This window comes from Lytechinus pictus, chromosome 15, assembly GCF_037042905.1.
Source record: "Lytechinus pictus isolate F3 Inbred chromosome 15, Lp3.0, whole genome shotgun sequence".
Classification (NCBI taxonomy): Eukaryota; Metazoa; Echinodermata; class Echinoidea; order Temnopleuroida; family Toxopneustidae; genus Lytechinus; species Lytechinus pictus.
The window spans coordinates 23181875-23207269 of NC_087259.1; the positions used below are offsets into that span (position 1 = coordinate 23181875).

At 34.6% G+C, this 25395-nt stretch overlaps 2 protein-coding genes across 2 annotated transcripts in view; one reads left to right on the plus strand and one right to left on the minus strand.

Moving 5' to 3' along the window:
- The first annotated feature begins 383 nt into the window (after positions 1 to 383).
- Positions 384 to 12554, plus strand: LOC129277926 (G-protein coupled receptor GRL101-like). Its single transcript, XM_064110783.1, has 11 exons — positions 384 to 551; positions 1101 to 1172; positions 1865 to 1936; positions 3263 to 3334; positions 3644 to 3715; positions 4428 to 4502; positions 5524 to 5598; positions 6532 to 6603; positions 7565 to 7642; positions 8761 to 9839; positions 10224 to 12554. Exons 1-11 carry the CDS (start codon positions 388 to 390, stop codon positions 10247 to 10249), a joined length of 1857 nt encoding a protein of 618 aa, XP_063966853.1. The 5' UTR covers positions 384 to 387; the 3' UTR covers positions 10250 to 12554.
- Positions 11927 to 25395, minus strand: part of LOC129277455 (uncharacterized) — a 35746-nt gene continuing 22277 nt past the window's right edge. The window contains exons 11-17 of the mRNA XM_064110782.1: positions 21234 to 21319; positions 20474 to 20571; positions 19772 to 19863; positions 18452 to 18523; positions 17832 to 17902; positions 15833 to 16927; positions 11927 to 15097 (exon numbers count right to left, since the gene is read on the minus strand). Coding sequence (XP_063966852.1) covers positions 16644 to 16927; positions 17832 to 17902; positions 18452 to 18523; positions 19772 to 19863; positions 20474 to 20571; positions 21234 to 21319 — 703 coding nt within the window. The 3' untranslated portion in view covers positions 11927 to 15097; positions 15833 to 16643. The remainder of the gene's footprint in view (positions 15098 to 15832; positions 16928 to 17831; positions 17903 to 18451; positions 18524 to 19771; positions 19864 to 20473; positions 20572 to 21233; positions 21320 to 25395) is intronic.

Genomic DNA, 25395 nt, shown 5'->3' on the forward strand with positions numbered 1-25395 from the left:
GTACCGCGGTACTGTACTGCGGTACTACCGCGGTACTACCGCAGTAGTACCGACCAATTTACCACGAGTACTACCGCAGTACTTGTACTGCGGTAGTACTGCGGTACTTGTACCGCAGTACTACCGCAGTACTTTTTTACAAGGGGATGATGATGACGGTCGAGGTGATGGTGGTGATGATGATACTGGTGATAATTATGATCATTATAATGATGGTGAACTGAGGACTAAGATTCGGCAAGAATTATGGAATGCTGCCGCTATAAAGATAAAATGATGAAATTGTAGTTGTATGATGATTATGACGATGATGAAGACGATGACGACGGGTGATAAAATATTTCTCATAATCCTTCATAATCCATAATCGAACTCACAGAAACTGTGATGTGCCCGTTGGATTGTTCGTGTGGTGAGTCTGCGTTTTTCGGGAGATATGGTCCTGATCAACCCCAGTGCAGCGATCCCAACTGGCTCCCGTTCTGGGTAAATTGTTCGAGCGGATGGAACGAAGAATACAGAAACAATACTGCTCCCAAAGCGATTATGTTGTAAGTTATTGTCAAACTATTATGTGTTGTTTCGTTTCCCTGGAAATTGAAAAAAATGTCAGTTTCATAATTCACATGTCAAATATATGGCAGAAATAATGTCTTATTAAACATAAGTTTATTGATTAGGTCGTTTTGCTCGCTCACCCAAAATAACCTACTGCAACGTTTAAAAACGAACAAGGACCCTCTTGATTAATGCCAATATATGTTCTTATCAATCATCATGAAAATCAATCTTTTCAGATGCACCTTGTGACTTAAGGAATAAAAAAATATAAGTGATGGAAATCATATTCCTACTGGAAAAAAGGATCCACTTCTTACATTTGACAGAAATTGTAATTCTAGAGCTCTTTAATACTTTATCAAGTAGCTTGTACGCCAAATAGATATTACATGAGAAACAAGGACTCGCAATCAATTAATTTGATGTGCATATATTTCGAGGAGGGTTAAAAAATATAGAATAACGTTTGTTTATTAACGTCATGTTTTAGACATATGATTTCTTAGCCAGAGGGCGTGTCTCTACGTTTTCCCCCTCAGAAATCTGAACCATGCACCGATCAGAGAATTGCATCCGGGTTCTTTTGATGGGCTACGAAATGTACATACACTGTGAGTATAAAATATCTCACTGATCGTCTCCTCAAATATTCAGGACTGCGCCAATTAAAGGGGTGGGGGAGGGCAACCGCCCCATCATCTTCAAGACCTGAAAAGACCCCCCGAAAAGAGAGAGAGAGAGAGAGAGAAAGAAAAAAAGGAAAGAAAGAAAGAGTATAAAATCAAGGATAGGTTTTGGCCGTGTAACTTTATAATATTCATACTGTTCGATTTAGAGGGGAAAGTGACGTAAAGTGTTGGTCATCGAGTCCCATAAAATACCCTGGTGCCCTAAATGAATTTTTTTTTTCCTTTTGGTTTCGTCAATAATCATGAAGAAAAGCTTCGATTTCTATTGGCTTTGTTGTATATCTCTTCGCTTCCGATTGCCTCTGTTTCGGAATCAAATTTCTGATGACCATTTCCTATGTTTTCCTGCCCAGGAAATGGAAAGCAATCATTATTAATTGCATTTGTCCTATTTGTCCTCAGGACAATGCTAGATGATAATAGATTCATAGAATCCTTGTATGGAAGAGGTTTGAGCCTGTAAACCTTAGTGGGCCAAAATGATTTCTGTAATCAAGTTTTATTTTCCTATTTCCATTTCACGAAGGGAAAGGCGATCACAATTAACTTTTTTTGCAATGAATGTCTAGTTTCATAAGTTTTTTTTATGTGATATTTTTAACATCCAAATACAGAGACATCGATTCAGCCCAGCTGAAGAGGTTGCCACCTGATGTGTTTATCGGAATGCATCGACTGGTCAAGATGTGAGTGGCAAAGACAATATGTAGTAAGGATGCTTTGACAATAAAGCAACTTCATCAACACTACCACAAATGCTACTTCAACAACAACAACAAATACTACTACTACTACTACTACTACTACTACTACTACTACTACTACTACTACTACTACTACTACTACTACTAATACTACTACTACTACTACTACTACTACTACTACTACTACTACTACTACTACTACTACTACTACTACTACTACTACTACTACTACTACTACTATTACTACTACTACTACTACTACTACTACTACTACTACTACTGCTACTACTGCTACTACTGCTACTACTACTACTACTACTACTACTACTACTACTACTACTACTACTATACTACTACTACTACTGATACTACTACTACTACTACTACTACTACTACTACTACTACTACTACTACTACTACTACTACTACTACTTCTACTACTACTGACACTACTACTACTACTACTACTACTATTTCAACAAAAACAACAACAAATTCTTCTACTACTACTACTACTACTACTACTACTACTAATACTATATTACTGCTACTACTACTACTACTACTTCAACAACAAAAACAAATTCTACTACTTCTACTACTACTACTACTACTACTACTACTACTACTACTACTACTACTATATTACTGCTACTACTACTACTACTGCAACAACAAAAACAAATTCTATTACTACTACTACTACTACTACTACTACTACTACTACTATATTACTGCTACTACTACTACTACTTCAACAACAACAACAAATTCTACTACTACTACTACTACTACTACTACTACTACTACTACTACTACTGCTGCTGCTACTACTACTACTACTCATGGGCGGAAATCCTAGGGGGGACAGGGAGGACGCGTCCCCCTACCAAAAATATCAAATGTCCCCCTACTATTTTTGGTCTTTCATAATGGAGAAAAATTCATCATTCCCAATCAAAATAATACATGGATTTTGGTATAAATGACCTTACATTTTGGGTGAAAACTTTTTTTTTTGCCTGTCAAAATTTCAAGCCCCTGGTCCCCCTTCCTTTGGGGACAGATTTCCGCTCATGCTACTACTACCACTATTACTTCTACTACTGCTCAAACTACTTATTATATTTGTAGTTTATTATTACCATTCGTAGCTGTATTGAAACAGTAACTACGAGTATAATCAATAATACTGACATTATTTTGGCAAGTCGTGTAACTTGGGGCCGGACTTGGCGTTGGCTGTGGGCATCATCTTTGATTGCGATTTGTCCCTTATACGGGCTTGATCTATGTCCTTTTCTCTAGCATTGCGAGTAACAACAGCCTGACTTATCTTGAACGTGGGACATTCCGAGGACTACACAAGTTGAGATTATTGTAAGTAATTATTATTATTTTCACACAATAAAGAATATATTAAGGCTTACAAATAAACAAAGATGCGTATTTGATGTAGAATATAATGAAAGAATTCAATTTAATATGATATTTACTGAACAGTATGAATACACTGCGTTTCTACACTTACAAAAACATATCAATCACACCTTTTCATTAGAATCAGAAGAATGTGTCCAAGGTGCTTGCAAAATGGCTTAAAAGTTCGCATCGAATCATAGAAGCTTGTATGACGAATGAAAGGTTTATTATGATGTCGTCTTCTTCAATTCATGCGATCTCAAACAGGTACCTAGATTTGAACAAAATATCGCGGCTCGACGAGGGTTGTTTTATGGATCTTCACAGTCTATTCTTCATGTAAGTTTCATCTGAATAATTCATTTAATAATTAATTTGAAATTAAAATCCTTCCCTTTTCATTTTTCTTCGTTTGTTAATATATGATTCGTTCTAAAGTAGTTCAAATATTTCTTTTATCATTAGTTTCTTTTTATCTGCTTATATCTATAAATTTTGTCTTTCAATCAATCAATCAATCAATATTTCTTTCATCATTAGTTTCTTTTTATCTGCTTCATCTGTAAATGTTGTCAATCAATCAATCAATCAATCAAATAATCTTTATTTTGTCCTTCTTTAACCTTTTGTCTTCTTCATTTCAAAAGTTGTTTTAAAAAAGCATTACTTATATTTTTTTTACATCAATTAGGTGAAAATCCTGACAAAGATCTAATTTTATGGTACGAATAACTCCTCCAATCAAAATCAAATTCCAAAACAAGATCAAAGGCAGAACCCCCCCCCCAAAAAAAAAAAATCTGGGAACTCCTCCAACCCCCCCCCCTAATTAAACCAGTTCTGAATTTAAATCATACTACTGGACTTCCGCAGAAATTGTTTTGGAACTTACAAAAAACTTTTCTTTCATATTTTTTTGTTATAAAATAATTGAATATATTTTTATTCTGTATGATTACGACGACAATGATGGTGATGATGATGATAATGATAATGACAGTGATAATTAATCTAAAATCTTTGAATTCATTGCTTTTCATCATAATTCCAGAGGACTGAATCAGAATCCACTTGGCAATATTAGGCCTGGAACTTTCAGAGAGCTCGGAGATTCTTTAGAACGTCTGTAAGGATATACCAGTATATACTTTATACTTTCATTCATTTTTTTAGGGATGAACAGTGCGTCTTTAAATCTGCAAGTAGATTTGGCATTATACAGTGCGTCCTACAAAAAAAAAACGATACTGAGATTTAGCAACGATTTATCATAATTAAATCACAAATACAATAGACAAATGACCTCTATTTGTAAAGCTTAGAGTCTCTCTTTGAGCTGGTATAACATAGCTTTCCGATTCAAGCATGAATGAGTGAATTTCTGGAAAAAAGGATACAAAAAATCATCTGGCGGGGGTATCTAAATTTCAAAAAAATAAATCACATGCCTAAAACATCAATACCTGCTCTTTAATTATTTTGATACCTCAACCACAGACAAAAATAGTCAAGAAATAATGAAATAACAAAGTTAATTTTCTTCGAAACAATGCTTGTATTTCCATAAATTAATTTGTTTCCAAAGGTTTCCAACCAAAGCTATTACAAAAACAAAGGCCTTTATGCATGGATGATCGTCAACAAAAAGTAGTGTCGAGAAAGTCTGAAAGCTAACATATAAAACCTCTTCATTTTATGAAATTATTGGAATTCAAGCCTTACTTCAATAAACAGAATTTTTATGGGACACACTGTATAAATGCCATAATAATTATGATGATGATTATGGTGCATGGTGATGCTAATGGTGGTGGTAATGGTGATGGTTATTACTATTTTTTGTTTATGATAATATTAATTTCTATGACATTGTCCATGATTATACACCTAAAATGTAAATTTAATTGTGGTTTATATGATTGTAAAATTAAAGAATTTCTATGTGGACAATAAAATTGAACTGACTAATTCACTGGCGATGATCCGTGACATACTATTCAAGAGGGGGGGGGGGTGGATCAAACAATATATCACCCCCCCCCCTTGAACAATAGATTCACAACACAAATCAACACCAATGGACTAATTGAATAGAATTGTATATGTCCTCTATCAAAAATATAATTAATTGTATCTCTGTTTTCCAGGATTTTACGAAACAATAGTATCACATCAATAAACTCCAGTTTGTTTGATGGAATTGGACAAAAGCTCCTACGTCTGTAAGTAAATCACCTTATAATTATTTCAGCACATTTTGTATTATTTCCATATAAAACTAAAACAAAACACATTATTTTTGTTTATTTCATGAGATAAGTTAACAGAAAAAAACCCATTGATTGAGGTTTAACGACACTACCAACACATTGCTTTAAATATTAATATTAGTCTGTTAAGTGGAATATTGTAACGTACAACACCAAAGTAAAACATGGGCAAAATGAAAATGAAACATGTTAGTAATGGAGGGGGCTACTAAAAAGCTGAACTTGTAGAGTGCAGCCTTCAATAAATTCTAATGCAATTTCCATTGATTTGCACATTATCTTCATTCTGCACATAATGAAGGATGTGGAAGAGCCGTGGTGTAGTGGTTCTGACTCTCGCCTTGTAAACAGAGGGTCGTGTGTTCGAATCCCACCGCGGTCTAGCGTCCTTTGGCAAGGCGTTAATCCACACTTTGCCACTCTCGACCCAGGTGCTAAATGGGTACCCGGTAGGATGCGAAAGATATTGTATGTTTGATTTTGCCAGCGCCATAATGAGGCTGCGATGAATGCAAAGAATGCTCCCCAGGGAGTGGAAATTGTGCACTTTTCGTGCGGGATTGAAATGAATCCAATGACCGGGGTAATAATATGCTGTAACGCGCTTTGAGCCATTCTGGGAAAAGCGCTCTATAAAAATTGGCTATTATTATTATTACTGAAATTCCCTAACAAAAAATGTCTTACAATTGCTTGCCATTTAAAACCAACGTTTACATGAGGTTAAGGCATATATTCTTACTACCTGTTCATGTGTTATTGCTCATAAAAACTTTCTATCAGGCCTTTTTTATGACGTGCTTCTATATTCTCATTACATGTAAAATATTTCAATTTTGGGATGTACACTTATATTACCACAATTGCCAATTTCTTGTCTTTTAGAAATGTCCAAGATAATCCCATTTCGGTGGTTGCACCTGGTTCCTTCACCAACCTTACTAATGTGACAAGTTTGTAAGTAAACCTTATTTACATACTGATGATAAATATATGAATAGTTTGAATACAATACTATTAATAATCATAATTAGCAATCAAATTCAAATTGTTTATTAATGTAATCTCTTTGTCGGAATTGAACATTCATTTTAATCTTCAATTAATTTTCATTTAACAAAAGTCAAACTTTATGAGAATTTTTTACAAACAATAAATTACATACATATCATTTAACTTAAATTATAACATATATCACTATGGTATTCTCAAACATTTTAATGAATTATAATTATCAGTTTTATTAAGTTACTCCACTACGGTGCAGAATGATTTTGTTACTTATACAAGCAAAATAGAATGAAATATCTTTGCTTCGTATTAAAATGCAAAACAATTCTTTGTTCTTGCAAATTTGTTTATAAATATATATGGTAAATGGAGCTTTCCATCAAAATAAGATTTGAAAAAGAAATATACAGGTTCATCTTATGATCAGTCTGATTTTAATTATATGACAGCCTGAGAAGATTATTCACAAAGACCAAGGCCAAGGCCGAAATGGTTTCAAATCACCAAGAAACACCAAGACAACATTACGACTACATAATTCAATTCGCTTTCATTCTATGGTAGCATCGTCACAGATTTGAACATAATTATTCATAAGATGATTTAAAAATTCAACTTTGCACAGTAAGATATTCGCATCAAATTTTACTACGTTTTATTCCAAACATGGATTGCAGACTAATCATAATTTGTGCGGTGGCTTTAATACTACTTTCCGATTGGCTGGAAGTAGAAGTGAGCTGACATACATCTCCTAACCCTTTGGCATATATTTAACCCATATACCTATAGGTCCATGTCTAAAGGCTGAATAATCTCACAAATCAATAAAACATACAGTGTAAGGTGTCCACCCCCAGCAGTATATAGGCTTGATAATGATTACACTCCAACTAAATTCATATAGGTCCTTGATGCTAACACCCAAAAATCCAATACATCTATATCCTGGATTCTATGATGGGCTGGAAAGTCTTGAAACAGTGTAAGTAATTAAATTCAATTGTCTTTTCTCTGTCTTATGTGATAACATATGTACATATAAATGATAGAAAATACTACTACTGCTACTACCTCCTCCCTCCTCTTCGTCTTCCTTCTTCTTATTCCTCCTCCTCCTCCCTTCCTCTTCTTCTCCTTCAACTGCTTCTCCTCTACCTCCTCCTCCTCCTACTACTACTACTACTATTACTACTACTACTTCTACTACTACTACTACTACTACTACTACTACTTCTACTACTACTACTACTACTACTACTACTACTACTACTACTACTACTACTACTACTACTACTACTACTGCTGCTGCTGCTGCTACTACTACTACTACTACTACTACTGCTGCTACTACTACTACTACTACTGCTACTACAACTGCGAGTAACAATAATGACCACTTCTACAACCTACTACTTGTAGTACTATATTCTGGCTTACACTAGTGTTCCACTACTACTATTCTACTTCTCAGGGGCAATGCTATGAGGTGGGGGTGGGGTGTCCCCTGTAATTTTTCAAGAAGTAAAAAGAGGAGGAAAAAAAAAGAGACCAAAAAAGAGAAGAAAAGGGAAAAACTAGACTATCAGTATCACAAAGAAAACTTTCATGTCATATAAGCTTTGGCATAAATCTGTGACATCATACTTTCCAAGTGGGGGGGGGGGGGGTGAAACAATTGATCATCCCCCCTAAACAAAAGGTTTGCCACGTGGATTTACGCCAGTGCAAAATTTACAATCAACCATATGCTCATTTTTTTTTAGGTAATCCTGCCCCCTATCAAATTACCCTGATGCCATCCCTCCTATTACTAAAATCAGTGGTACTACTTAATCTTCTTTTTCTTGTGGCAAACACAAAGTAACTATCATCAAAATTATATAACACTAACTAAAAACACACCCACTTGTTGATACGACAAGAACAAAATAAACCCAACAGCAATGATTATGCTTATACATTGATGTTTCCAGCTAAACATTTGAGGTTCAATTTGCTTTATATTTCAGCAATTGAAAATTTTACATACACTATCTACCTATTTCTGGGTTTCCCTTGTATCCTGTTTAATTTCTTCCCCCTTGGTTTCTTGTTTTGTAGATTTGTCTATGATCAGCGGTTGTGTTGTTTTCTACCATCAAATGCAAAGTGTGCCCTACAGAAACCTCCAGAGCCTCTCTTCACCTGTAGGATGACATTCCTCCACAATAGTGCCATTAAGTTCTTCACCTGGTTGCTTGCCTTTGTTACTTTGTTTGGCAACACTTTTGTCCTGGTGACCAGACTGCGTTCCAAGCGCACCAACATGGTCGCTAGAATACAGTCGATCCTAATAGCCAACTTGGCCGTTGCTGACCTACTTATGGGACTTTATCTGCTGATCATAGCAAGTGCTGATGCCTACATAGGAAACTCTTACTTCTGGAAAGGTCTGGCTCATGAATGGCGGAGGAGTGGGATGTGTCGTTTTGCAGGTTTCCTTTCATTCTTGAGCAGTGAGAGCTCGGTGTTTCTCATTGTCCTCATCAGTGTTGACCGCTTCATCTGTATCGTGTTCCCCTTCTTGAAGCATCGATTCACCATCTTTACCATTCAAGTCTGTACTGGGGTAATCTGGGTGGTTGCCATAATCCTCAGTGGCATTTCTGTGTTGCTGACCGTTCTTGATCCCGATGCCTATGACCTTAGTGATGTCTGTGTTGGCCTGCCTCTTATCCGAAAAAACATCAACTTGCAGGCGGAAGTTGACAAGGACATACTAAATACCATCGGCATAGAGGTCAAAAAGGTTGTTGCTGGTTCATCCGCTTCAACATGGCAGTATTCCGTGGCCGTCTTCCTTGGAATCAACTTCATTTGCTTCACCATCATCCTGGTGGCTTACATCGCTATCTTTGCCAAGGTGCGCTTCAGCCGTGCTGCCGTAGGACAAAAGGGATATTCTTCCAACGAAATCAGGATGGCCCTGAAGCTCTCCCTCATTGTTGCAACAGATTTCTTCTGCTGGATGCCTATCATCATCCTTGGAATCATTGTCCAGTCTGATCACGTTGTCATATCAGCTGATGTCTATGCCTGGCTCATTGCTCTGGTTCTTCCCATCAACTCAGCCATCAATCCTTACCTCTATACCATTGTTGATCACTACGTTGGCCAAGATAAATCAAGCCATACTTCAGGTAACTATACAATCTTTACAGAAAGGCTTAGGTGTTCTTTCACAAAACAGTCTTTAAAAATCTCTACTGACAGCCAATTAAAGCATAAAATTTGATGGAGAGAGAAATACTTAGGTTCAAAATCCCCCAAGGCCCCAAGCCAATGGTACAATGAACAAAGTTAGGTCAATGAAGGAAGAAGAAAAAAAGGTTGGCAAAAATGGCTGGTCACCTTATCCATAACTTAATAAAAACAGAATAAATATAAAAAAAATTATTTCATTCTTGAATTTAAGCTCAGGTCTAGTTTAGTCAGAAATCTATTTATATTTCTGGTTCTCGTAAAAAGAAATATTGGTAAGAATAATAATGTCTTTCTTGACCTTTTTTCAAATTTATTCACAGGAGGATCAGGCGGATCTAGTAACTAAATGAAACTGAATGTGCTGCAAGACTTGGGTTGGTATAACTACAGGACACAGAAATTGTTTGGTTTCATAATAGCCCTAGACCAAACAATGCAAAATGAACTACTGGTATATGAACTGCATTGAACTATCTAAGAGCCAATGATTGCAAGACTGTGATCAGGGCCCTGTCTTACAAAGAGTTGCAATTGATCTGATCAATCACAAATATGGAAAGCCAGCTACGCCAACATCTAAAATGATGTATATTCATACATTCACTATTTTCTTGAATATTAACTGTGCTTCTCTTTGTTTTCAAAGGACATTGTGCAAAATTGCCTGTAGAATAAATTATGACACTGATGGATTTTATATAGTTAAGATTGATTGAATCAATCGCAACTTATTGTAAGACAGGACCCAGGCAGTTCTGTCCAAGATAGGGACAGTAATGTTAAACTGGACACAAAAGCTCCAGGTCATAGCATGTTTGGACCAAGTGCAGTTAGCAATTTAGCTCAAATCTGTATACATGTAGGTCACTCTGCACTAAAAAAAGATTTATTTTTATCTGTATACACGGGGCTTACCTGACAAAGAGTTTCAAGAGAACCAAATCAAACTCAAATTGAAATTGCATATTTTGAAATCGACCTCAGATTGTGTTCGAATCATAACTTCTGTACCCCTTCCAAAGATGACCCTCCCCCCAAAAAAAAAATAAAGTAGCCTAAGGGGTTACAATAAAAAAAGCAACATTACTTCTAAGCTAATCAAATGTTTTCTTGATGCGAAAAGTAGGGTCTGTTGGATTTCTTATCATCCATGGATTCTTTGAGAAAATTTGATCTTCAATTTTTTTATATATCAAGCCCCTCTTCTGTTAATGTTTTTTTTTTTAAGATGAGCAGAACAAATATTATATCCCCTAAACTCCATAATAGCAATTAATACTGGAGGTAATGTCTTGGAATCAAATAATTAGATTTTTATTTGAAGCATATTTCTTAAATCTTCACTTTATGTTGCCACTGAAAATCATGCAAATGAGAAATAAATTATCTTCTTAGATATAGTAGTAAATCCATTACTCTGTGTTTTGATTATAAATTTCACAAAACTGTCCAGATCACTTATAGCTTGTTTCTTTGTTACTTTTTGTATGTTCCATTAGTTTGTATGTGGGTTCCATTTCTTTGATGCATTGTGTATATATAGGGGTCCGGTAAGTGTTTTCTTGAAATAAAATAAATTTGATGCAAAATAACAATTGAAATTTGTATTACTTTCAATTTTATGATGAAGATGTTTCAAATCACTAATATTGCACAGTGGCACGATCTGAGCAATGCCTGTGTACATGTACAAGTACAATTAAGTGATATGATAAAAGACTTGAATTTCAAGGATGAATGAACAAATAACATAAAGGAAAGAATTGTGACTTAATTGCTTTATACCATATTGATTTGGAATACATATCTTTTAGCTAATCATAAGAAAATATTTCAAGACAGTCAAAATTGTGAAGTAGAGCATGAAAAAGAAGTAAGCATCTTCTAGCTTGATTTTTGATAAGATATTCATTTGTTTCAAGATTATAATGTGTGTTATTTGCAATTAAGAATTTTATGTGTATTCCTGTATAAAAGAAATTAAAATACATAAACTATGAAATAAAGACATTAATCCCACAGATAGTCTTATAGATCACATTTATTATCATACAAAAAAGATTTGCACATGATTTGATGACATAATACAAGCAAATAAACATGATTATAGTTATAAGAATAAAATTAATTTCTAAAACATACATGTATGCCATTAAATGGTGCTCTGTCACTTCTATTCAATAAGAATTACATGGGAATTACTCTTTCACTTTGTATGCTGTTCAAACAAGGTTGAGATCAACAAGTTTATGAATCATAGTATCTTAATATATCAATATCTCTACAAGCTAATCAAACAATTTCAAGTTTTAGCTCATGTGCTTAAAATCAAATGAATAAATTACACACCAATCATCCTAACACTTCAGCTGTTGTTTTCTTTTTGGTTATACAGATAACCTTGAATAAGTCAACCCTCTATTGGTCGAATATTTGCCCAAATCAAATGATTATTTTTTAGATCAGATTAAAGCAAAACATTGTTTATCATTTAATATCAATATTCCTTTTCTACGTAAAATTTCTCCAACATTGTAGGTTGAATAAACTCCTACAGTACCAAAAGATTTGACTATTAAAAGGCAAAGTTATCCGTAATTTGTTAGGCTGGATTTTATGTTTAATAAAATAATGCAAATGTATCACACTAACTATCTTTATCTCACCTGTTTTTTTTGTGTATGTGCATGTGTAAAATATTCTGAAAGCTAAGGCAACCAAAGAGCAAACTTCGCAGTGGAATGTTTTTTAAGTATGATCCAAAGCAACATAGAGTGAACTCACAATACGATGCAAGATGGGGAACTTCCATAATAGGAGCTTCCATTTAAAATCTGAAAGCACTCACTCTATTTCTAAAAACAAAAAATACATTGTATTCTAACAGATATGATACGCTTATGGTATCTTAAAATTTGCATAGTAATTTTTGACACAAAAAATTTATTTCAGTAATAAAGCATCTTCAAGGTGAAAAACATAATGAAATCTGGATGGATTTTCAAAATTAGCACACACTAATTTAATTTTTTTTTAAATCACACAAAATATTGCTATTTATAATTACTGTATAAAGATAAAAATCCACATCATATTCAGAAGGGTCATATATTAATGTCAATGTGATATACACAATTCATCTCATAAAAAAAAACCTCCATAGAAATCTGAATAAAAACCCCATTGAATTTCCTCCACCATTTTAATAATTTAAAAACTCTTTCATAAGCCACTGCAATCGCAAATTAAACCCCTCACTTACATATATTTCAGGAATTAATAAGGCCACTATAAACTGATTTCAGCTATGGTTAATCATAAGGCTTGTATACATTCATGTATGAAATGCTCTCAAAACTAATTTCAATTTTGTTTAAATTAACCATTGAAACTTTCTTGCAGATGGAACGACTGCTGATGCAGCAAGAAAAAAGCTCATCCAGACATTTGAGACAAAGCTTTAAGCTCTACATCATATTTGTGGACAAATTCAATGTCATATAATACGTCAAAACATTGTCACAGGGGCAACCAATCAAATCCTTTAACAAATGAAAACAAGTATGACCCAGATAATCAGCCGGAAATCGCGCGGACAGACTACTAGCTCACATAATTTGTCTTCATGATGCAATAATGAAATCGGTATGATGTCATATATGACACAATTACACTGTATGGATTAATGATTTCATATTCTTTCCCTGGACCCTTTATGAGATTCAAAGTGTGTAAATTGTGTGTTCAATACATTAGGACCACTGTTCTTACCATTGCTGAACACTATAGCCAGTATTCTGAACTATAGTTAAACCATGCGTATGTCTGTGATAATATTATGGGAAGGTATAAGTCTGAAGAAAAAAAAATGTGTTTACACTGTATATGTATGATTAAAAGCTAGGTTACAGGGCCTGGTGGTCGTTCTCATTTGTTCCCATTAAAATTGGGCACCTACCCCTACAGTACCCCCAAAGCATATTGTATGTCAGGTGTAAAATAGCAACCGTCACAACTCACAACTCAAAATGAATACATGTGAATGTATATTGACAAAGAAAAATCACAACTATATGAATTAATTTCTATAATTCATGAACTGTTCATACAAAATCTCCACAAAGTTAAACTGATCTTGGACTGCAAAGTGAGAATGAAACTCGTAACTTCATATCAAGAAAACACTAACTTGAACTCTTATTTTGATGTTTTATGATAAATCTGTTGTATGCTTGTTATCCCAAACAAGCCCCAAGAGCCTAAAAATTTGGGCGTTCCTCATGATCCACTTTCTAATGAATCATGGGGAAACAAACGTGTGCTAAAGACAAACCAACATTTCTACAGGGTTTCAAATATGCAAAGCCTGTTTTTACTCTGACATGAAGACCTCTATCTCTCTCGCTTCTTTATTCCTTGTGTTCTACAAAGTGCCTTGACCATTTTCACCAAACATGAAATGGTGAGCACTAGAAAAATATGATGTATTATATTACATATGCGCGATAGCTCAGTCAGTAGAGCGGGGACTCGTATTCCGGTGACCCGGGTTTGATTCCCACTTGGTGCGCTAGTGCCCTTTGGTAAGGCATTAATCCTTAGTACCAGGTCCTTCGGAGAGGACCTTAAGCCGTCGGTCCTCTGGTTGCTTGCTTACAAGCATTCATGCTTTCTTAGTAATCAGGTAAACAATCACCACCAATACATTTCAGTTTCAGTTTTAGTTTGGATTTCAAAGCACTGGCGGCATAGTATCCATACTGTAACAATGTGACAAAAGTTAAATTTTGCATAAGATTCACTTTTATCTCCTGAATTCATCCACCATACCTACTCCAGCTGCTTTAATATGATTCTATCTGGATGATTAATGGCTAATATCATCCATATTAAGTATTTGGTTGATTCTCATTGGGCTCAATTAAAATCAAGTTTAAACTTTACATGATTAAAATTCATTCTATTTACAACTAGGATTCTGTGTCATAAATGACTTTAAATCAATTATGGAAAATCTGCCATTAAGATAATTACCATGGTAACAAGGGCTCAGCATGCCATCACAAGCAAGGTTTTCATGGTGGTTACTATAATGGAAAAGTATATATAAAACTGTATTAAGACTTTGAGAAACGGACCCCAGTTTGTCAAGTCCCATTTTCTAAAATTTGTCTAATACCTAGTACTGCTCTTCCTGTTTAAAGGAGAATGAAACTCTTGGAGCAAGTTAGCTTTTGTGAAAGCAGAAAAATTAAAGAATAAGATCAACAAAACTTTGAGTAAAATAGGACTAGTAATAAAAGAGTTATGAGCATTTGAATGTCGAGATCACTAATGCTATGGAGATCCTCCCATTGGCAATGCGACCAAGATCTGTGATGTCACACACGTACAACTCTCCCATTTGGACACTGAAAATATACCCCAAAACATCTCTTTTTGCTCATTCTAATCATATGACAAACGATTCATCAATGCATGATATAATGTTGTGGAACCTCTGTACTTGTCATCTCATAAAGAGAACACCTCACCTTGTGATAGACTCTATAAAAGTGAGAATATAAGTTAAATAAGTACTAAAGTAATGAGGGAGTTGTACGTGTGTGATATCACAGATCTTGGTCGCATTGCCGATAGGAGGATCTACATGGCACTAGTGATCTCAATATTCAAATGCTCATAACTTTCTTATTATTCATTCAATCTTCCTCAAACTTTCAACAATATGTTTCTTTGATTTTTCTCTTTGATATGGATTCAGCTGGTTTCAAGGGTTTCATTCTCCTTTAATTAAATGTACTTGGATTCATTTTCAATGTACTTGAATTAATTTTCAATGTACCTGGATTAATTTTCAATGTACTTGAATTAATTTTCAATGTACTTGGATTAATTTTCAATGTACTTGGATTAATTTTCAATGTACTTGGATTCATTTTCAATGTACTTGGATAAATTTCAAAGTACTTGAATTAATTTTCAATGTACTTGAATTAATTTTCAATGTACTTGGATTAATTTTCAATGTACTTGAATTAATTTTCAATGTACTTGGATTAATTTTCAATGTACTTGGATTAATTTTCAATATACTTGGATTAATTTTCAATGTACTTGGATTAATTTTCAATGTACTTGGATTAATTTTCAATGTACTTGAATTAATTTTCAATGTACTTGGATTAATTTTCAATGTACTTGGATTAATTTTCAATGTACTTGGATTAATTTTCAATATACTTGGATTAATTTTCAATGTACTTGGATTAATTTTCAATGTACTTGGATTAATTTTCAATGTACTTGGATTAATTTTCAATGTACTTGGATTAATTTTCAATATATTAGATTAATTTTTAATGTACTTGGAGTAGTGTTCATTTGAGCTACAATAAATTGGAAAGTAGACCAAGTCATGACTAGCCCACACATCTATTAGACCAAATGTCAGTTACAAATAATTATACCTGGATCAAAAGGATGATGATAGCATGTAATTAGACAAAGGAAGCATGATGAGGTGGGTAGTGTCAGTGGTGCAGCCTACTAAAAAGTGCTTCAATCCAATAATTACAATAACTTACTGAAATTTGTCTGCCTATTTGACGCACCTACTGTCTCTCAAAGTGTCCGAGAATTTCACCCATTACATAATTCAAACACTTATTGCTTATGCGGGTGTATTCTTGTCTTTAATGGCAATGGGACTGTCGAACTAGTACCTTCTATCAAAATACTCACAGAGCACCATTCAGAATTTCATCAGGATCAAGTCCCAAAGCCGATATTGCCGATATCGGCCTGTCACCCTCTGCGACCTTTGACCTTGGCAAGATGGCAGAGCCGGGAGACTTGGCCGAGGATAACGTGGACCTGGTGGAGCCCGAGGACTTGGTCCTCATCTTGCCGCCTTTCTTCTTTTTCTTCTTCTTGCCATTGTTTTTCTTCAAGGACTGTTCTAGTTTCTCAGCCTCCATGCGAGCCCTCTCCTCTTGGATGGCAATCTGAGTTTCTGCCCTCCCTGAAAAAAGAAAAATGCATCGTAATGATCAACTTGTCACATATTGAAAGCCGTTACAAATTAAACAAATCCCATGGAGGTGTGATCTATTTGGCAATTGAAGGCAGGAAGTAAATTTGTTCAGGATTCAAAATTAATAATCAATGATTCAGCTCATAAAACAATAACAAATGGAATCTTTCAGGTCACACTGGAATGGCAAGAGCTTCAAAGGCCAAATGGTCAAGATATCAGCTCTTCCTGATAAAACAGTTGCACCATTAAAATCAACTCATCACATGTTGCAATTGTCACCAACACACACAGATCCTACAGAGCTGTAGTTTCTTTGGCAATTGAGAGCTTAAACCTGTCAGTTTCAGTACAAAATTGAAGACATCTGAAAAGTACACTTTAAATTACACTGTATCTCTTCCTAGCATTCACATATATTCAACAATTCCTGGACATGTTAGACAAGTTGGAAGTAAAAATAAGACAAATAGCTAAGGCTTGCTATACATTGCAGCTGAGAGTACATAGGGACAGACCGCATAAAAACCACCCAGTGCTGTGCAAATAATATCTGGGAGCCGTTTCATAAAGCTGTTTGTAAGTTAAGAGCGACTGGTGAACCTTTCTTGCGCCATCGCTAATGAATATGCATTGTATCATTTACCACAAGAAAGGACTACCAGTCGTTCTTAAAGTCGCTCATAACTTAAGAACAGCTTTATGAAACACCCACCTGAACAGGGTATGAGATGGAATTATTGATCGATCACAAAGGGCTTGTTTCATACAGAAATTTGACTGAAATTGCAATTAAGGTCCATACAGTCTCATAGTAATAAATGCTCAATGGCCAATCACATGAAAGTTTCCATCATTCCTCATGAAACTGGTTTCTGATCTCTCTACTTACTTAATGCATTCTCAGCTATCTGATAATTCCTGTAAGTTTCTCCAAGCCAGGCTTCGGGCTTACTCAGCAAACTGGTTCGAATATAAAGAAAAATATTCGAACAATCATGACCCCCACCACATGTGCATATTTTGTATAGTTCATCCAATTGTGTACAGTAAGTTGCAAATTCATATTTTTAAAAATAAATCTATATTCATAACTCGCTCAATAAGCTTTTAACAAAGTGGAATAAATGTAAATCATACAAATACATGAAATGCCTGAAATATTCTAAATTGTATTTTGATAACAATGCCTGCTTTATCAACACAGTAAATGGATGGATTAAGAAACCTTGCTTTCTTTAAGATGTGTTGGGGTATATTTGACTGATTAATGACTGATTTATGTTTAAAGGTATTCCATTCTTCATATGAGATCATAGAGACAAGAAAATTAGTTGGCACCTCACATGATTTTGCTAATGCATTTGAAGGCATGGATGTATTCAAATCAACTTTTTTTATTACTGAGGAATGTATTCATAATTTCAAATTTGCAACAATTATGGATTTTTTAAGTGTTCGGCAGCTCTTTTAAAAAAGTATAGCTTCAGAGTAGATAAAATTCCAACTTACTTGAGGGAGACATTGCTCGGCAACTGTTCGAGGCAATCATTGATACTCTTCTCATCTGGAGCAACAAGACCCCTGAAAATAAAACAAATAATCACAAAAACATTCAAACAATAATAGAAATTGATCATGTTGGTGTTTTATGAAAATAAACCATAAAACTACTGAACTGTGCCTTCAAATTTGGCACTTAAGTATCTTACAAATTTAAAAGAACATTTCATTAAGATATAATAACCGTGATGATAATAAAAAATGCAGCAGGGCAAATCCTTAAAATAACCCTCATATAGGAAATTATAAAAAAGTAGGTAAAAAGGTCAGGGAGAAACTGGATAAAACCCCATTACCAATTCAAGCTATTGGTAAATAAATGAAGAAAAAAAAAGGTAGAAAGCAAAGAAAACAGAAGTCAAATGTAGAAATATTTAAAGGTAAAGAAATTGAATTATAAAATTGAAATATCAATGAAGTAGTTTCTATTGTAGAAGTATTATTATACAAATATATCAGGCTTTGAGAAAGTATAGTGGAAATTATTTATCTGAGGTTGGACTGGCAATCACTATTTTCTTCGAAGGGCAATGCCCCGAGGAAAAATACTTATTATTGCCAGTCCAACCGAGGATTAATAATTCCCACTATGCTTTCGAAGGAAACGCCTGATATATTTCTTTTATATCCCTCATTGACTTGTAGACCTAGTCCTTGCTGATGTATAAACAATCTAGACCAATTCTATCGTTGCCGGTCCTAGTCCAACAATGTAGGCCTGTTGAGCTAATGCTAACCAGTTCCTGGGTAGGCTGGGAGCAAGTTCTACGCAACTGCACTTAACGAGAGGTCTGCTGCGCTGCGTCGCTGCAGTTGCACTCAAAATTAATTGTAAACGGGCAGGCTAACTTAATCAGATCCTGACTCACCTTGTTAGGTATTATTTGAATAATCCTGTATGAAAGGCCGTCATGGAATTAAATTTTCTGCATGATGATCTAGACCTGATTCCACACTGTTTTTTCAGATTGTCAGTAATTTGAGCAAAGGCTTGTATTTTATTTTATTTATTTATTTTTGTGGATATCGGGTCAGGGAGCATGCGCAGTTCAATGTTGAGGGAACATATCGAGCATGACCATACGCAGTTCCCCCCATGAAAGTATATCAAAAATATACGAAGCTAAAAGAAAACAGCGATGTGCTTTCCTATTGAAATTATACTTTGTCACATGATCGCGAATTGACCAATTGTTTATCTAAAATATTCATAGCAGTTCACATATTAGTAGCAATGAGATATTCGACAAGCAGGAATAAGTCACTTACTTTTTCAGTGCTTTATAAGTGACCTTGACTCCACTTTTGGTTAGGTGTCGATGTAAATTAAACACTTCTTCCTCTCTCATACTCTTAGGATACTGTCATAATACAAATATATACATGTAAATATAGCATGGAAAACATAGGGTAAACAAAGAAATAATAACAACCATCTGTACACCATCAACCATCAGGGGACCATTTCATAAAACTTATTACAATAACAAATTTGCAATAACAGTTTTAAGCTACTGAAATCATTCAATTTGATTGGCTGATAGCAAACTTGTTATAGAAATTGCATATTGTTATTAACAAGGGTCTTTATGAAACAGAACCTAAAAAATACATTGAAGAACTCTCCACTTCTTTGACATTTTGCTCATCAGCATGGTTATCATTAGTAGTAATGATAAAAAAATCAATCACTCTTTGAGTTTACAAACTCTCCTTTTAATTTGAGGAACAAAATGCATCCGGAAACAATCCATAATGGACAGATCGAGGCAACAAGATACCGCAGCCAACTCGAGGCAAGAAGGTAAGGCATCCAGCTCAAGGCAACAAGATACCTCACCCAACTGGCAAAATTTTTTAATGCATGAAGACATGAAGACATAAGAGCATGCACAGATAAATGCATGCATGGAATGGCCAATAGTGGGCCATCATCCACTGCATTGATCTACTGTGAATAATTTGACAAACCTCATCAATACTGTCACTATCTGATCCTTTGCCATCATTCTGCTGTCCCTTTCCAGCCAATGTCCTGCCTACAAGCATCCTGTCATCCACTGCTACAACTGAATAGTATAGAAAAGGAAGAAGTATACATGTCAGGCTTATGTGATTTTGGTAGTCCTGCAAAAAATGTGAACAGATAAAAATAAGTCCTGATAATGAGATTGAAATGTGCTGATTAGGATGCACCAGAGAAGAGTTGTATGATGTAAAATTTTAAAACCATCAAAATACTCAGAAATCAACTATTTTGCTGGGAGCCATGTGCACTGTGTGCGAAAGGAATATTTTGGACTACAAACATATTTTTGGCCGAAGCATATAAGCAGATCTAAAAAGCACCAACATGTAACTTGTATATGCACTAGCTATAGGCTACATTCTTGAACCTAATTGATAAATAAATAGCAATAACAACAGAAACAACAATAACAATAGTATCAATAATTATCAATATCACAGGGAGGAAAAAAAAAAAAATGACATCTCCTAATCTGCCAACTTCTCCCAGACCCCTAGATTTGGCAGGACTAACAGCTTGTTAGCTATAGTTACACCAACAAAATGGACTCCAAACTGATTGATGGCATGTCAATGAAAATAACGTAGTAGCTCTGATTGAGCTGTAGTAAGTGTGGTTGGTGTGTTGGCAAAATATGTTGAATTCAATCTGAAAAGTCATGGTGATGGCTCCCAATGAGACAGACCATGGGAAATAACTTACTTTGCTTTCCATATGTCTTAGTCTTCTTCAAAGACCCATCTTTCAGCGCTCTTACTGCCTCACGATTCCTCTGGACTTCAGCTTTGCTGCAAAAGTCAGACATGTAAAACAAAACAAATAATTTCTAAAAATGTTCATGTACATTTAATTAAGATAATTACAGTAGGTAATTATGAATCTGAACTAACATACCACTCCACATGGACTAGCCTTACTATACAATTATTATTTGAATGCTTGTTCAGGGCTCCACACTAACCCTTTTTTTCTACTGGTCCAACCTATTCATGTCGGACCAGTAGATACCCAGTTTTTCAATTTTTTACTGGTCCGAACCTAAAATCTACTGGTCCCAAAAAATAAAGAAAACATTAAAAAAAGGCATGAGTTTATTTTGCTGTCCTTTCTTGTTACCCCCCCCCCCCAAAAAAAAATGAAGGAATGAATGAATGAAAGACAAAAAGAAAGAAAGGAAGAAAGAATAAAAGAAAGGAAGGAAGGAAGAAAAAAGCAAAGGTAAAGAAAGGATAGATGTGAAGGAAGGAAAAAAAGAAAGAACTAAAGAAAGAAAGAAGGAAAGGAAGGAAAGAAAGAACAAAAATAAGAAAGAAAGAACGAAAGAAAAAAGGAAGGAAAGAAAGAAAGAAAGAAAGAAAGAAAGAAAGAAAGAAAGAAAGAAAGAAAGAAAGAAAGAAAGAAAGAAAGAAAGAAAGAAAGAAAGAAAGAAAGAAAGAAAGAAAGAAAGAAAGAAAGAAAGAAAGAAAGAAAGAAAGAAAGAAAGAAAGAAAGAAAGAAAGAAAGAAAAAGAAAGAAGGAAAGAAGCAATAAAACAAGAAAGAAAGGGTAAAAGGAGAGATGGAAAGAAGGAAAAAAGAAAGAGTAAAAGAAATGAAGGAAGAAAAAAGTAAAGAAAAAATGTGAAGGAAGGAAAAAAAAAACCAAAGAAGGAAAGGAAGGAAAGAAAGAACAAAAGAAAAAAAGAATGAAGGAAAGAAAGAAAGAAAGAAAGAAAGAAAGAAAGAAAGAAAGAAAGTTCTAAAGAAAAAGAAAGAAGGAAAGAAGCAATAAAACAAGAAAGAAAGGGTAAAAGGAGAGATGGAAAGAAGGAAAAAAGAAAGAGTAAAAGAAACGAAGGAAGAAAAAAGTAAAGAAAAAATGTGAAGGAAGGAAAAAAAAACCAAAGAAGGAAAGAAAGAACAAAAGAAAAAAAGAATAAAGGAAAGAAGGAAAGAAATGAAGCAAGCAATATAGAAAGAAAGAACAAAAGACAAAGTAATGAAAGAAAGAAGGAAAGAAGGAATAAAAAAGAAAGAAAGGGTAAAAGGAGAGATGGAAAGAAGGAAAACAGAAAGAAAGGATTGAAAGAAGGAAGAAATCAAGAAAAGGGAAAATGATAGAAGGAAAAAGGAATGTTGGGAAGGAATAAAGAAGGAAGGAAGCAAGCAAGCAATATGAAAAAAAAAAAAAAAAAATATAAAAGAATAAATGAAAGGAAGAACAAAAAAGAAAGACCAAACTTCAAAGAAAGAAAGGAAAGGAAGCAAGCAGTAAATAAAAGGAAGAAAGAAAAGGTAAAAGGATAGATCATAGATGGAACAAAGGGGAAAAAGAAAGAACAAAAGACAAAGAAGAAAGGAAGGAATGAAAGAGAGAAAGGGCTGAAAGAAGGAATAAAAACAAGAAAGGGTAAAGAAAGGATGGATGGAATGAGGAAAGAAAGAAAGTAACAAAGAATGAAGGAAAGAAAGGGGAAAAGAAGGAAGGAAATGAAGAAAGAAAGAAGAGAAATATAGGATGGATGGACTCAAGAATTAAAGAAAGAAGGAAATCAAAAAAGAAAGAAAAAGAAAGAGTATTAGAAATAGAGAAAAATATTAACAGGACAGAAAGAATGAAAGAACAAAAGACAAAGAAAAAGGGAAAATTAAAAAAGAAAGACAGTAAAAGAAGAGAGGGAAGAAACAAAGAAAGATTGAAAAGAAAGAAAGATTGAAAGAAAACAAAGGAAGAAAGCCAAAACTATCATCATAAATAAATTATCAGTTTCTTTTTGGCTCAATTAAAATATACTAGATCTTACTAGCTACGAAAGAAACCAAGTGTATCAACACACACACAAATGCATATGTGGGGCTATCATGTATTCAGACGATATCACTCGAAACCCGATCTCTTTGAACTAAAACAGAAGTGAAAATTTCTCCTTTTACTGCTTACAAATGACAGAGTTACCCCAATTTTGGCAAATTTTTAGGAAATATGGACATTATAAGAGCTTTTCATTAGTGTGAAATGTGAATTTTGCCAGTTCTGTGAGAGATTTCTGCCAGAGGTTAGTCAAGCTTCGTTCGTGCAGCCAGTAGGAAATTTACCATGTGGGCTGTGTGGCTGGCTAGCCACGTGTACACTGTATGTTACCCTATCAAAAATTGCATGCGATTCATTCTGTGTGTGTTCTGTGTGTGAATGCCAGAATTTAACGGGAGGAAAATGGTTCGCAATTTGAGTCATGGAATATTTTTCATGTTTATGTTGGACTAGCGAATTTGACCATTTCTGAAAAAGTTACTGGCCCAACAATAGTTTTTATTACTGTTTATGTCGGACCCATAAATCTTGCTATTTTTGGAAAAATTACTGGCCCGACAATGATATTTTTTACTGGTCATGTCGGACCAGTAAATCTTGCTATTTCTGAAAATCTACTGGTCCGACAGTGATTTTTACCGGTCTGGGACCGTCGGACCGGCGCTAGTGTCGAGCCCTGGCTTGTTAGAGGTGTTTGGATAAATGATGGCCCGATATCAAGGGCAGGTTGCACTGAAAATCACCAATAAGCATTGAATATGCACTAGCAACATTCTTATCTCATTGGATACTAGGGACAGTCTTTATGGAGTGATATGTCAATTCAGTATTAATGAAATGAATTGTTCAACGTTAATATCTGTATTCTATTATTCATATTTTATTATCTGACAAGTACCATGGTAACAGTACTACGCAGACGATCAAATCAAGCAAAGGATAGGATTTGTCAGATGGTAAATGTTGATGAAACACTCTCCTGGGGCGTTTCATAAAAGTTATAATAATAATAATATATGCAATTTGTTAGGTGCCATATACATCTCGTAAGAGATGCTCAAGGTGCACAAGTGAAGGGGGGCAAACAAAATTACAAGTAACAGAAAATCACTGATAAAATGAGTTAAAGAGGTAATTTTTTTTAGCTTAATCTTAATTTTTTAGACACTCTTTCTATCTCGGATATCTCGTGGGAGGGAATTCCATAGTGAGGGCCCTGCATGGATGAATGCCCTTCCCCCCACTTTGATTTACATTTTGGAACTGTTATTATAATAAGATATTTACATCAGATAAATTTTCATGGAAATGTTTTCCCATATGATTACTCATTATGTTATATTATAAAGATAAATGCCAGTTGTAGTAACGACCTCAAAATGTGTTTGAACAGAATCCAATAAAATCAACACCCAAGTGTTTGTTGGTATAAATAAAAAATAAGAGCCAAATGACTCTTGGAAAAAACGTGTAATTGCTGAGAAATGTACAATATAAGCAGGGAATTCCGTAAAATGCTGGGTATTCTTCCTAGTAATATTAATACACTATTCCACCTATTTGTGTCAATGACCATCAGAATTATCGGTTTTCGGCTAAAATCTCACGATTTCACGAAGATCAGTTTATTTCAATGTACCAGATCTAGATCTATGAAAATATTGTGACGATTAACCTTGATTTTAAATACTTTCTCACGGGAATAATTGTTTGCTCCAACTACATTCTTTTACCTTTAAAAAGGATAGAAGCCATTCCATCATGACCTGATAGGTGATTCATAAACCCGTTCAAAACTTAAGAATGGCTTTCCACTCGACTGGTAACCCTTTTTTGACATATCTTCACCACACCACGTCACTGACTTTAATAGCACTTAGGAACATGTTCCAGTTGTGCGTAAAGTCACAAGTAACGTCATGAAACACCCACCAGGTATAAAGCAAGGTAGCTAATTAAAGGACAAGTCCACCCCCAACAAAAGGTTGATTTGAATAAAAAGAAAAAATCAAATGAGCATAACACTGAAAATATCATCAAAATCGAATGTTAAATAAGAAAGTTATGACATTTT